Source organism: Myotis brandtii, unplaced genomic scaffold (genome assembly GCF_000412655.1).
Source record: "Myotis brandtii unplaced genomic scaffold, ASM41265v1 scaffold582, whole genome shotgun sequence".
In the NCBI taxonomy this organism is placed as follows: Eukaryota; Metazoa; Chordata; class Mammalia; order Chiroptera; family Vespertilionidae; genus Myotis; species Myotis brandtii.
Window position 1 is genome coordinate 133,371 of NW_005370187.1, and position 13,484 is coordinate 146,854.

Here is a 13,484-nt window from a genome sequence, read left to right on the forward strand (position 1 = left end):
TTTAAATTGTCCCAACAACCTGAGGGAGCTTGGTCATGTATCAGTTCTCGAGTGAGTCTCCAGAAGAGAACGCAGCCCAGCTGCGACTTTGATTTCAGACTTGGGAGACCCTGAGCAGAGAAACCAGCCAAGCCATTTCTGGACTTCTGACCTACAGAAACTGTGGGATAATAAATGTCTATGGTTTCAAACCACTAAGTATGTAGTAACTGGCTACACAGCAATAGATAGCTAATACATTTAGATATAAGAAAGCAGGACTCATGAAAGCACGAGGCGAGTGCCTCCGGAAGTATAGCCCAAACCTCACCTGCACTTCCATGCTAGTTGGCTCCTCCAGCAGATGTAGCAGCTGTTGTTTCTCTTGAGAGAGCTGTTCTACAAGCTTCTCCTGGGCAGCCAGGCTCTGACTCAGTTCTTCAATTTGTCTGGATTGAAGAAAAAGTAAGAACAATTATGTTCATGATACTATTACTACCTTCAGCCCACTCCAAAGAGAGCATGGTTCAATACAGGAGGTTTTTAGCTTTGGGGGTCATTGAACTCTTTGATTCTTTTCTTCAGAAAGCCATGGATGCTCTGCTCCAGCCCCCAAACATTTACACAATTTGCTTACATTGTCACTAGGTTTACGAGCCTCCTGAAGCCAATCTATGGATCTATAGACCATAGGTATGTACAGTGGGGCCTTGACTTACGAGTGTCCCGACTAACGAGTTTTTTGAGATACCAGCTGTCTCTCGGCCGATTTTTTGCATTGAGTTGATAGAGTAATTTGAGTTAACAAGCTCCTTAACGAGCTCGGTCTCGGAACGAATTAAACTCGTAAGTCAAGGCCCCACTGTAACCGGAAATAAAGGCCCTGAAGTTATAGTTTCTTGGGTTGCTATTGTTGTTTCACTCAAGAAACAATTCTTAGATAGCCATTATGTATACTCAATGCACTCTACCAAGTACTGGGAATATAAGTTTGGAAAAGACACAATCTCTGCTCTGTGAAAACATTAATTCTTTCAGTGTGTGTGCCAAGAGTTTGGGGAGTGCAGAGACAGCAATAGAAACAAATAATAGTCATAGAATGTAGTAAGTGCTACCATACCACAGGTGTATGTGTACCTTGTAGTACATTGGGTGCTGCCATGGAGCTACAGGAAGACAGATTTTTTTTTTAAAGACAGATTAAAAAAACACACGATTAATTTGACTGGAAAGAGTCTGGGGAAAGCTCAGGAGAAGAGATTTTTGAAGACTGGGTTATTTACAGGCTCAGAAGGAGAGCTTGAACAGAGGAATGAAAGTATAAAGACACAAGTTACATTTGGGGAAGAGTCATTGGTAGAAAGAAGGGGGAAAGGCTAGGGTGGGTGTGGGGGAAGAGACAATGGCTGGAGAAGAGGCTGGACATTCAGACTAGGATTAAGTTAAAAGACCGAAGGCTGTGTTGAAATATACAAACCATGGGTTCAAATAAACAGTTATTCCTTATCTACAACACGCAAGGCATATCTTGCTGTTTCTCTGATAATGTTGAATTCTCCACTTCAAAACAGCTCTGCATTATTAGATAGGAATGGACAGTAGAGGGGCAGGACCGGAAGTGAAGAGAATAGAAGTTTTGCTGTAGTAACCTGGACAGTAGTGGCCTTAACAACTGCCCAGTTACCTTTAGAAACAAATTCAAGTTCCTTATTATGGCACACAAAGCTGGCACAATCAGACCCCTACTGTGAGCACAGCTTACCTCCCCCTAGTGTTCCCCAGACCCTCTGCTCTAGTTACGTAGAACCATGCGCAGGCCTTGAAATACGCCCTTCCCTCTGTCTCCCCTCCAGTTTCTCCTTCGCACAGAAGATTTCTCTTCCCCCCACTTTCTATGCTTTCTTCTAACTTCTATCCATTCTTTAAAACTCAGCTCAGATCTCAGCTCCTCTAAGAAACCTTTAGTCTGGAAGAGATGACAATCCTCCATGTCCCCCAAGAATTCCATGTTACTTCTATCAGAGAACTTATTAAGACTGTGCAACATGATAACAGACCTGGGTCTTTCATCTCTGTAACCTTAGTGCTTAGCCCAGTGTCTGGAATGTAGCAGGTGCTCAGTAAATGTCTGTACAATAAGTAAATCCACATCTCTCGTTTGCCACCGTGTGACCCTTGTTCTATTTATACCTACACAAGGCTCCCGATTGCCAACAAATGAGTTCTTTTCATGAATACCATTGAAGACGCAACCCTAAAAAGAAAATCTTTGGTTGTGGGAGCCACCGAGTCTTAGAAATGGACACTGTAAGTCCTTAAAAGGGAACAGTGCACCTGCTATGTGGCTCAGAACCTGGAGAACAGGCAAAAGGCAGGTGACAAATACAGCACCAAAGGCACCTACTTGTCCCTCTGGGCCAGGGCCTCCGTGTGCTGGTCGGGCTTGACCCGGTCTCCTGGTACATCTTCCCTGTCCTTGGTGACTCCCTTCAGTTTCTCCGAGAGCTCCAGGTTACACTCTTTCTCTGCTTCCACCAGAGCTGCCATCCGCGCAGCTTCGTTCTTTGCTAGCCTGGATTCCTGCAAAAAGAACAAAAACTGAGAGACTGCGAAGTCCCCACCGAGGTTAAGAGCCCTAAAACACGGGGACACTCCATGCGTTTGGGAAGCACGAGAGGGGAGGAAGGGTGAATGCAGGGGCAGAGCAGTAGGGAACAGGGCAGGGAGCCTGGCCCTGGGCCCCTGCTTACCTCCTGCAGAAGCTGGATCTTGTTCTCCAGGAGCTCGTAGACATGCTGCGTCTCCTGCTGTCGCTCCTCAACCTGGCGCCGGAGCTCAGCCTCATTGTGGCTGCTGAGAGTCTCCGCATCGGCACTGAAACCGCAGAGCACGGGCCAGTCAGAGCCAGTCATGTCATTTAGCTCGTGAACCCATGTCGGTTGTTTCACACAACGATGAAGGAGGAGAAGAATGAAGGCTTTTTCCCTCGGCAACTATTTTCAGAACTGCTTTTTCCAACCTTTCCAGGAACTCTTAAGTTTTTGTTGCTTGTCCATCAGAATACACTTGACTCCCTGGAGCAGGGGTGGGGAACCTTTTTTTTCTGCCAAGCGCCATTTGGATATGTATAACATCACTCGTGGGCCATACAAAATTATCAACGTAAACATTAGCCTGCTATATTTTGGTCAAACATTTAATTAACTCACCCCTAATGCCTTGGCAGGGCCAGACCAGATGATTTCGAGGGCCTTCTACAGCCCGCGAGCTGGACCTTCCCCATCCCTGCCCTAGAGGCTTCATTATTCCTATAGCTTCCTGGGGGGATCTTTCATTTGGAAGGTGAGTCGCCATCAAACTGTTCAGAACTTAGCATCCATGTCCACTATCTTCTGTCCAGGGACTCTTCCATTCAGGCTTATCCTCCCAGAGTGCTTTGCTAGTTCCCTGCCTTTCTTGCTATTTGAATTGAAAGTGTTCCTTCCACTGCTGGGACAGAATACCCATTTGGACAGCCACAGAAATGCTCTCCTTTTTTATAGCCAGTAACTCCTAAATACCTGCCCTGCATCTGGGCTACCTGGCCAGAGTCCCATCCAGTTCTCCCTGCGGAGAGCAGACATTTAATCTACGGAGGCTCGGGGTTCTGGCCTAGCTTTGCTCCTCTGACGTCCTTAGGAATGAATGTCCAGGCGCTAAAGTGGGTAAGGTGTCACCAGCTTATTTTTAGCTAACAACAGCTGCCCGTGGATGTCTGAGGATTAGAAATTTGGGGGCAATATCAGGTGCTGAATGATCTTAATTCCGGTTTGGTTTTATTCCTGCTTTAAGTCATTTGTTGAGAACCATGGACCACCTTCTTGTTCTCAGAGCAGAGAGCAACATTGTACCTTCATAAATCAAAGCTACTCTACCCAAGCCGAGTGGTACTTTAATATTTGACCCAGAAGGCTGTGTCCATGGAGACCAAAGGGAGCTTTCCTAAAGATGACAGGATCCCTTAGTTACTGGTGGACACTACTCACTACCATCCAGAGGCTTTATGTAACTTGAGTCTTTGGGGGATAGAAGGGTCTTAGTTGTACAAGGGACACAAGTCAAAAGAATAACCCTAAGTAGAAAGACCCCTAAATAGGTAGACTTCAGAAATCATCAACTTTTACTTTGACTCCATATTCTTTGATAAATGCAATAGACAAAAGCTAACTATAATATCTTGAGAATGGAAGTTATACATTTTCTGAGTAGCTCAGTTGGCCAGGAATTCCTGATTGAAGAGGCTACAGCTGTTGTATAGTCAGAGGTGCTGAATTGATGCCAGAAGATGTGGGTTCTGCCACTCATTTGACAAGACTTTAATACCCTGTACCTTACTTTTTTCATTCCTAAAAATAGATAATGCCACCTAATGAAAAGCTGAAATGACATAAAAAATTTTTAAAGCATTACACAAATCTCAAAATCTATTAATTGTTATTTTATATGTTTTCCTAAAAGCTATCAGCTCACTTAGTGCTTTAGTAAGTGTTTAATAACACCAGTATATTGTGTATTATTGAGTCTGGTTTTGAGTATTCTGACCTTGCTAGACTAGTCATCCTAAATGTCAAGAGAAGTAGCAATAGAAAGATTGACAGATCAGAGTGAATGTAAACCGATCACAGGATACAATCTGAAAATTATTTTTAATGGCAATTTTAATAATACTTATCATTTAAAACTCAGTTTTTAAATTATAAAAACTATAAATTATAAAAGTAACTATTTTAACAACACAAAATTATATAAAGGAAAAATCAAGTCTTCTTCCCATCACAAACTCCAATCTCACTCCCTTGATATAAGCACATTAAAGGATTTGATATGAAATTCTCCAGTTTTCTTCCTATGCAGCATCAAACAAACACATATACCCAAAGAGAGCACTGTTTGCCTTTACTCAAAGGGGCTGACACTATAAACATCACTCAGCACCTTTCCCCCTTACTTAGTCTGTCAGGGACTTCCCACCAGGATAGAGCTAACTCATGCTTTTTAATGACTGCATAATATTCCACAGTATGGGTAGATCAAAATGCCTTCAACCATTGCTCTATTGATGCATAGTTGATTCTAGGTTTTTGCCACCATTACAAATGATTCAGGAATTATCTTTATACATTTATCCTTTCATATTCGTGTTCTTATGTGTAAGGAACAGATTCCTTTTAAGGATTATTTGATCAGAGGAAATGCTTATTTTTTTACTTGGGTAGTGCCACATACCAAAAATGTGGCCACAATTCACATTCTTGTCAGCAGTATATGAGCGTGCCCATTTTCCCCAATCTCTATGCCAGCCCTTGGTGTTATATCAGTAGATTATTGAATAGGAAGTTTATAAACTTAGGTCTGGTGAATTTATCCATCTGTGGCAAGGTCTGTCAGACTTAGTAACAGAGCCCTGAATTAGACATGGCATCCAGATGCCAGAGTTCAGGGTAAAGGAATTTGGTTCCAAATCTATTAGTCTTAGGTTAGTGAGCCAGACTCTGGAAGGGACCAGAACTCAATGGCAAGGTCTGTCAGACTTAGTAAGAGAGCCCTGAATTGGACATGGCATCCAGATGCCAGAGTTCAGGATAAGGAATTTGGTTCCAAACCTATTATTCTCAGGTTAGTGAGCCAGACTCTGGAAGGGACCAGAACTCATCTAGTGCAAACTGCAACTCACCAAGTTTTATCCAGATGCTGTTTCTTGTCCTGGAGTTCTCGTTTCAGGCTCTCCACTTCAACCTTCAGCTCGATGTTCTGAAAAGCACACAGGTATGAATCATCATTACCTGCTGCAGACCCTCTACCCTGGAACCAGGCTCCTACTTGAACTTGCCTCAGTCCTCCACCTGTCATCTCAACTCAGCCCTCTTCCTGGCCCTTGACACAGCTGTGGATTCAGATGGTCAGTAACCTAGCCAATGACCACCGGACTGTAGGCCTCAGGACTTCCCCGGGGCTACTTAACCATCCTCCTCATCTGTCCCTCACCGCCCCTGGTGCTGAGCACTGCCCAAGCCTGTTCGCTCTTTAATGCACTGACGGACAGAGTGTATGTTAGAATAAGTTTTTTCTTACCAACACAGGTGTGTTCCTGTAAACTAAAGTGCTGTATATAGGACTGTATTTTAAGTATACCTAGGAATTTAATTAATTAAAGAAATTGTGTTGTGATGAGCATTTCTGAAAACAATACCCTGCCTTTACGATAAAATTGGACGTTCATAAAATTGCATTTGTTTAAGGTGACAGGAGATTCTGATGGCAAATGTATGAAGAGAACACTTCATTTGTATTGAGGTGAGGCAGCAACAAGTCAGATTTTGACAAACAGAAGAAGGAAATAAAAGCATCCCAAGTCAAATATGGACAAGGATTTGGTGAGAGCTTGTCCATGAAGTGCCCAGGGCAGGGGAAGTGCCCTGGTGTATGGTGAGGAGTGGGAAATCGGCACAGAAATCAGCTTACAACAAGTTTATGAACGTCATGCTAAGAAGGCTAAATAGTAATCAGTAGAGAACAAGAACTCACTAGGGAGCTGCAGGCAAAATAGGGCCCCGGCCAGCTCTGTGTTGAGGAAGGAATTCACGGTAGGTAGGCGTGAAGAAGATGATGAGCCAAGAGGCAACTGACCAGAACAGGTGGGGACTGTCTGAGCCAGCGAAGCACAGGGAGGAAGACTCAAAAGACCTCTCAGAGGTAGACTCCACAGGGCTCGCGGATGAGTGAGAGACTCGATTAGACCAGAGGGAGGAGCAGAGCCAATGCTGAGGTTTCTAGCCAGTGGGTGGCAACGAGTGTTAATGACAAAACCAGGGCACAGAAAGAGGAGCAGGTTTGTGGGTGAACCGATGGAGGGGTCTCTGCATTTTAGTTCAGGATGGACTTTATTCAGGCTTCGAGCTGAGTGCACAGAAACGAATCCGTTCCTTCCCTGATGAAATCCATTACACAGTATGAAGCAGGAGGAGTTTCATTAATACTATGCTATGGGCTTCATCACATGAGCCTCCGTTTTCTCAGTGGTATAGGTGGTCCCGCATTTTAAAAATAAGGAAACTGAAACCCAGAAGGGTTCCTCTTGAAGATAAAGCAATAACCGAGTCCAGCATTCCACTCCAGCATTTCAGAGACCAGGCCAGGACACACTGCCAATCTCCCCTGACCTAGTGGAATGTGGTGAGCTATAAAATTAGGGAATGTGCCGCATTTGGGCATTCTTGAAAGATGTGGAGGCAGCAAGGAGAGTGGCCGAGAGCATAGGCCCTGCAGGTGAGAAGAGGGCCTGGCAAGTCACCTGCCCTCTCTAAGAGCCCCGACCTCCTCATTGATTAAGGGGGGATCGTAATGGTTCCTCGCTCATAATGATATTCGGAAGACTAAGTGAAATAATGCACAAAAAGCACACGCATGGTGCCTGGCGTGCAGTAAGCATTCAAGAAATATTACCTATTATCAACTATAAAACCAATTTACCCTGTCTGACTAGGGGAGTTAAAGTTCTCAGCCATAGCCGAACCCGTTTGGCTCAATGGATAGAGCGTCGGCCTGCGGCACCCTGTCTGACTAGGGGAGTTAAAGTTCTCAGTCATAACCACATTTTAAACTAGTATTATGTCATAGAAAGAAAAATAAATGATTACACCAAAGGTGAGCTATCCCTCAGCCATAACCACATTTTAAACTAGTATTATGTCATAGAAAGAAAAATAAATGATTACACCAAAGGTGAGCTATCCCAGACCCTGCACACAAATACATATCCAATCCGCACATTCTTCATGTTAGCTTTATCCTTCTAAGTTAAGTAGAAAAGAGAATTGAAAAGGAGGGAAAGCAAAAAATAAATGAGGAACGATAAAAAGAATAGATTACTTCTCTAGGCCTTAGTATTATGTCTGTTCAATCAACTAGACGGTGACATTTATGTCTCACACAGAACTGCTGAAATAGCTTCAGCATCACAGATTAGATCTGAAATCTTATGATAAATGATTCCAGCAGATCAAAGTCATTTCCCAGGTGATACAAAATCTTACCACACGGAAATACAAGTACATTCCAATTTAAAGTGTTAAGGTCTAGCCCCTCTACAACCTATTTTTGCAGAAAAATCACTGCCTAGTTACACAGAGTTTAATCAAACTTTCTCTATGTCGGTAGCTTGTTTTGTTTCTGGGAACATCACTTGACCAGAGCCTTCACAGCAATCCACGTGAAACATGGGATTCTGCTGAATCGATTCTCACCCTGATTTTTACTGCAAAGTTCAGCACAGAATTGAGTTAAGAGCAGCCAGCAGCAACCAATTACCTGACTCCTTTTCAAGGCTTAGGTGTTAACTCTATTCATTGATCTTCGCTTATATAATCCAAAATATGGTTCTAACTTTTAAAAATTAGAAGAGTTTCAAATTTATGTCCCAGTAGAAGCCATGGCACAGCAAATCCTAAAAAAACAACCTACCCCCTTTTTAAAAAAAGAGAAATGGCTTTATCTGGCCAATAAAAACAAAAAAAAGCTCTTAAAGCAAAATGTATCAATCTTTTCAGCATTAGACCAGAAGCATCATTACCCATTATATTAAGGAGGTCAAGAGTTTGCCTCCCATAGATATTCCACATTTCTAGGAGTTGGGGAGAGACGTTTAAATTGAAGAAGTGTGATCACAGCCAGCCGTGTGAATGGGTCAGCTCTGACTCTTGCAGGCCCTTGTCCTACATATTTAGCAACACTCTTAGTGTAAAAGGACTTTAGAGACCCTGTGGGGAATAATGACGATGTCTAATATGTATTTCTTATACTCAGTATGCTTGCAATCCAGTTGAGGGAAGAAGAGCAAAATTCCAAGATATGGATTAAAAAATGCTAATCGTGATCATTGGTAAGGGAGTTCATATATAACCTAACCCAAGGAGGCTGACTGGGTAAGAAAGAGAAGGGTGGACATCACTGTAGGTAAGGAAATATGGTATTAAGATAGAAATTGCTATATAATCCAAAATGGACAAGTACCATTCAGGAGCTCAGTCATTTCAAGCATAAATATTTGACACTGTCAAGTTCTAGAGTCACTTTTTAAAATTTCGCCCATTGGCTGATGAGTGGATAAGTAAAATGTGGTATAGCCATACAATGGAATATTATTTGGCCATTAGGAGAAATGATGTATACAGCATGGGTGAACCTTGAACACATTAGGTTAAGTGAATGAAGTCAGTCACAAAAAAACCTTGTGCTAAAGCCCGTGATACCAAACCTGGATTTAATACCTGACCTAACTTCCCTTTCAAATTCTCCCAGAAACATAATTTAATCAACCAGTCTGGAATTTTCTGCTCAGCACCCATGAGGTAATCTATCACATGGGCCCTCACCATGCCCCATATTGAGAAGAGGCAATCTGCAGGATAAAAACCCTTGCTGTCCCCCAGCTCCCAAAAGAAAATGTCAGTGGTCTAAAAATAGCCCTTTCCTTTTATCAGCTCCCTTCCCTCCCCTTCTTCCTGTAAAAAGCTTTCATTTTGTACAACCCCGGGATCATCCCTCTAGTTGCTAGGCGGGACGCTGCCTGACTCATGAGTCGCTTAATAAAGCCAATGAGATCTTCAAATGTGCTGGGTTGGATTTTGTTTTTTTAACAGCCCGTAGACCCTATGATACAGGAAAGACTTTACTCAGAGGTGAAATTTCTGCCTTTCTAGATTCCAAGTTCACTGTCTCCTACTAGCGCAGTTAAGCCCCACAGTAGACACCTAGGTTGCTCCAATATGTGACAAGCGTCCTTCATTGCCAGGGAAAGGACAGCAGGGCAGTGTCCACAGTACCCAGAGGACTCTACGCAGCCAGGGCACTTCCCGGCCAGAGCCTGCTTTAATGTCCAGGCCCCCAAAGGGATGGAAAAAACCCAAGTGGAAAATTTCAGGTCATACAATACATAATACAAGGATCCACATCCAAATGGCAAAGTTTCTCTATTCAGGTCTCTCCTTCAAGCCCAACCCATGTCAGTCCTTCGTAGGGGCCTGAAAACAATACCATTCTCTTCCCAGCCCAAGCAGACAAACACAGTCACATCCGAAAAAACACTGAGCTGTGAATGAGTTCGAAGGCAGTAAGGAGGTCAGGTGTATGAACAGACACAGGGGACAGAGAGAAGTGCTCACTGGGCAGAAGACAGGGTGACTTGTGAGATGGTAGCATTTGTTTACTTCTTTTTTGATCAAATATTTATGAAGCACCAACTTTGGATGTGCAAGGTACTCTAATAGGTACTAGAAAGAACAAGGAGACACAATCACAGTCCTCGGGGAATTTACAGCCTATGGGGGCAATTAAGCAGATGATTACAGTCGAGTGTGATAAACAGAAGGGATCTAGAATCAGATAGTGTACGGAAACGCACACACATGGCAGCTGTAAGTAGCAGCAGATACACAAATCAATAGAGGCCCATAATGCAATTCCAGCTTTCGCCTCCAGAGAAACATGCCTAGACCCAACTCAACACATGTCAGACCTTGGGCTGCCCTTCTCTCGGCTCCCTAGTCCTAATATTTTAGGGGGTGAGAGACATGAGTCTGAAACTACCACACTGCCAAGGGGAAAGAAAGAATCTGGTACTTAGGGCAGCATATGGTACAAGGCAAAGAGTGTAGCCTTTAGGACTGAAGTACTAGCTCGCTCACATTCTATTAGGTTGAATCACAGGAAAGTACAGATATTCAGCCACTTTTCAGTTTCACATAGTTCCATACAGTTCAACCTCTGTATTCTAGAGGTAAATCGCTTAACCTAAGTTTTCGTTTTTTTCGAGTGCTAATAGCTACCTTTCAGGAATATTGTGAAAATTAAATGAGAAAATACAGTGAAAATATCTGACACAGAGTAGGTGTTAGGGGCAGAAATAGAATATTGGAAACCAACTATAACTATAAGAAATATTAATCATGCTCTGTTAACCATGATTGTTCTTTTCTGATTAGAGAAAGCACATTTTTACCTGGCTGGGAGTTGTACGCCCTGGAATATGGGAGCTAACATTGGAATGCAGTCCATCCTCCTGTTCGGAGAACTGTCTATCATTATGGAAAGATTTATGACCTCGTGGCTGAAACAATCTAGTCCCAGAGGCACCTGCTCTTTACAACCGCCCCCCCCCCGCCCCCATCACATGTAATCTGGTGCCGGGGCACCCGGAGGCACCTGCCCTCTGAGAATCCCCTCCAGCCCGCTTGACTTGTAACCTGTAAAGATCATCCCATGCCCACTTCCCTATGCCTGTAATTCCTACTTTCCCACGTAATCTTCGTCCTTCTACCCAATATAAGCAGCTGGCATATGGGGGGCTGCAGAGCATATTTTTGTGGGTGACCTGCTGCTCCCCCACACTGACGGCATTACTGGAATAAACGCTCATATATGATTCAACCCCGTTTCTGCTTAATTGGCTCAAGTAGTGACAGGCAGCCCAGACCCCCGGGTTGTCTGGTTACATAATCTGGTGAAATGTTAGTTTCCCCACAGGTAGTAAGATGCATGAGTCATAAGAAAGAGAGAGCTATTTCTGGTCAACACTAACTGTAGGAACCCAAGAAAATTAAAATGAGATGACCAAGATGATGGGGAAGCTGTAGATGGGGAAGCTGTGGATGTTGGGGGGCAGGAGGTATATGGGAAATCTCTGTATATTTGGCTCAATTTTGCTGTGAACTTAAAATTGCTCTAAAAATAAAGTCTATTACAAAGTGTGTGGGGAGGATTGAGGTGTCTGGGGCTTGTTTCAGTTAGACTGAGCTCAGAGGTCTTCGTATACACACTGCTTTGGTGTCCCCACTGCTCTTCACTTCAACTGCCCCCCGTGGCCACTCTGTTAAAATCTTGGTTGAGTCCCTGAAGCCTCTGTTGATCTGGCAAGTGAGAAACTGTACATAAATACCAATGATCTCAGTGTTTCTCTCCCTCCCAGAACATTCCGTAGCTGGACGCATCTCTCTCACTTGGCTGGAGCCTCTGGGTCCACAAATAGGCCTGGCGGGGCTTAATTTAGCAAAGTGCAGGCCTCCTGAGAAAGCCGGGGCGAGGCGGGAGCCTGCAATCCCCAGGCCACCTGTGTGCAGACAGGAGCCCAGCCCCACTCACGGGGCTGAGAGGGATGCTCAGAATGACTTGTGTCCTCAGCTAGTCTGGAAGGGGCGCTCAGGGAACCATCCTGAGCTCTGCCTGGCTTCTCTCTGGGCAGCAGGTCTAGAACTGGGAACAAAGTAGAAATTGACTATGAAGTTAAAAAATAGAACAACTGTATTAATTTTTCTATAGATAAATTGGTGCACAGGAAACATATAGCTTACTAAATGTTTTTAAATGATTTGTGTTGCCCAGTCAGAGTGGTTCAGTGGTTGAGCGTTGACCTATGAACCAGGAGGTCACATGCCTGGTATTGGGGCTCAATCCCCAGTAGCGGGCATGCAGGAGGCAGCCGATCAATGATTCTCTCCCATCATTGATGTTTCTATCTCTTTCTCCCTCTCGCTTCCTCTCTGAAATCAATAAAAATAAATTTTTTAAAAAGTATCCATGTTGTCTAACGTGATCTGACATTTATCCCCAAATTCAGCTCACTTGCTTTTATTTTTCAAAAAGGACAGAGCCACTGATTGGTGTCCTGCAAAGTGCAGGACGGTTTTTCTTACCCTGAAGCTTACACTCCGCACTGGAATCTAAGCCACTCCTCCTGGAAAGCCTCGCTGTGTCCTGCAGCCAGGCCCTCCGGTCAGTCAGCTCTTCTGAGGCTGAGCTTCTGTTTGGGACCAGGCACAGCACTTAAGACTGTGGGTTCTACAGCTCTGCCATCCAGGGTGGCGGCCACAGGCCACATGTAGCTACTGAACCCCTGAGATGTGACCAGGCCAACCTGAGATATGCTGTAAGGACTTCAAAGACCCCGTACACACTGATTGCAAAGGCCAACCACAATGAAAGAATATACACTCTCTGAGAAACAGCGATCAGGCTATCAATCCCCAGAAGGAAAGTAGGGGAGGGCGGGGGTAAGGGGAAGAGATCAACCGAAGGACTTGTATACATGTATATAAGCCAAACCAATGGACATGGACAACAGAAAAAGAAAAAAGAAAGAATATACACTCTTGATATTTAAATATTCATTTCATGTCGAAGTAATATTTTAAAGACATTATTAACATTAATTTCACTTTTTTTAAAACTTTTCTTTTAATATGACCACTAGAAATTTCTAAATTTCGTCTGTGGCTCACATTGTATTTCTACTGGACAGCACTGCTCTATAAGATGTTAGGAGAAAGGTGCACTAGCTCTCGGTACATCACACGGAAAACGCTCTGCCCTGCATTACACTAATCCTGTGGTACAGGAGAATCTTAGCGTTTCATGGGATGATGGCATTCAGCAACCAACAAAACACAGACGTGACTCCAGCTCATTATAAGTGA

General features: G+C 43.8%; 1 protein-coding gene across 1 annotated transcript in view; it reads right to left on the minus strand.

Moving 5' to 3' along the window:
- LOC102253434 (myomegalin) overlaps window positions 1-13,484 on the minus strand; it is a 164,954-nt gene that overhangs the window by 99,662 nt on the left and 51,808 nt on the right. Inside the window, exons 5-8 of the mRNA XM_014550095.1 lie at window positions 5,693-5,769; window positions 2,730-2,853; window positions 2,384-2,559; window positions 311-428 (exon numbers count right to left, since the gene is read on the minus strand). Of these exons, the coding sequence (XP_014405581.1) occupies window positions 311-428; window positions 2,384-2,559; window positions 2,730-2,853; window positions 5,693-5,769 (495 nt within the window). The remainder of the gene's footprint in view (window positions 1-310; window positions 429-2,383; window positions 2,560-2,729; window positions 2,854-5,692; window positions 5,770-13,484) is intronic.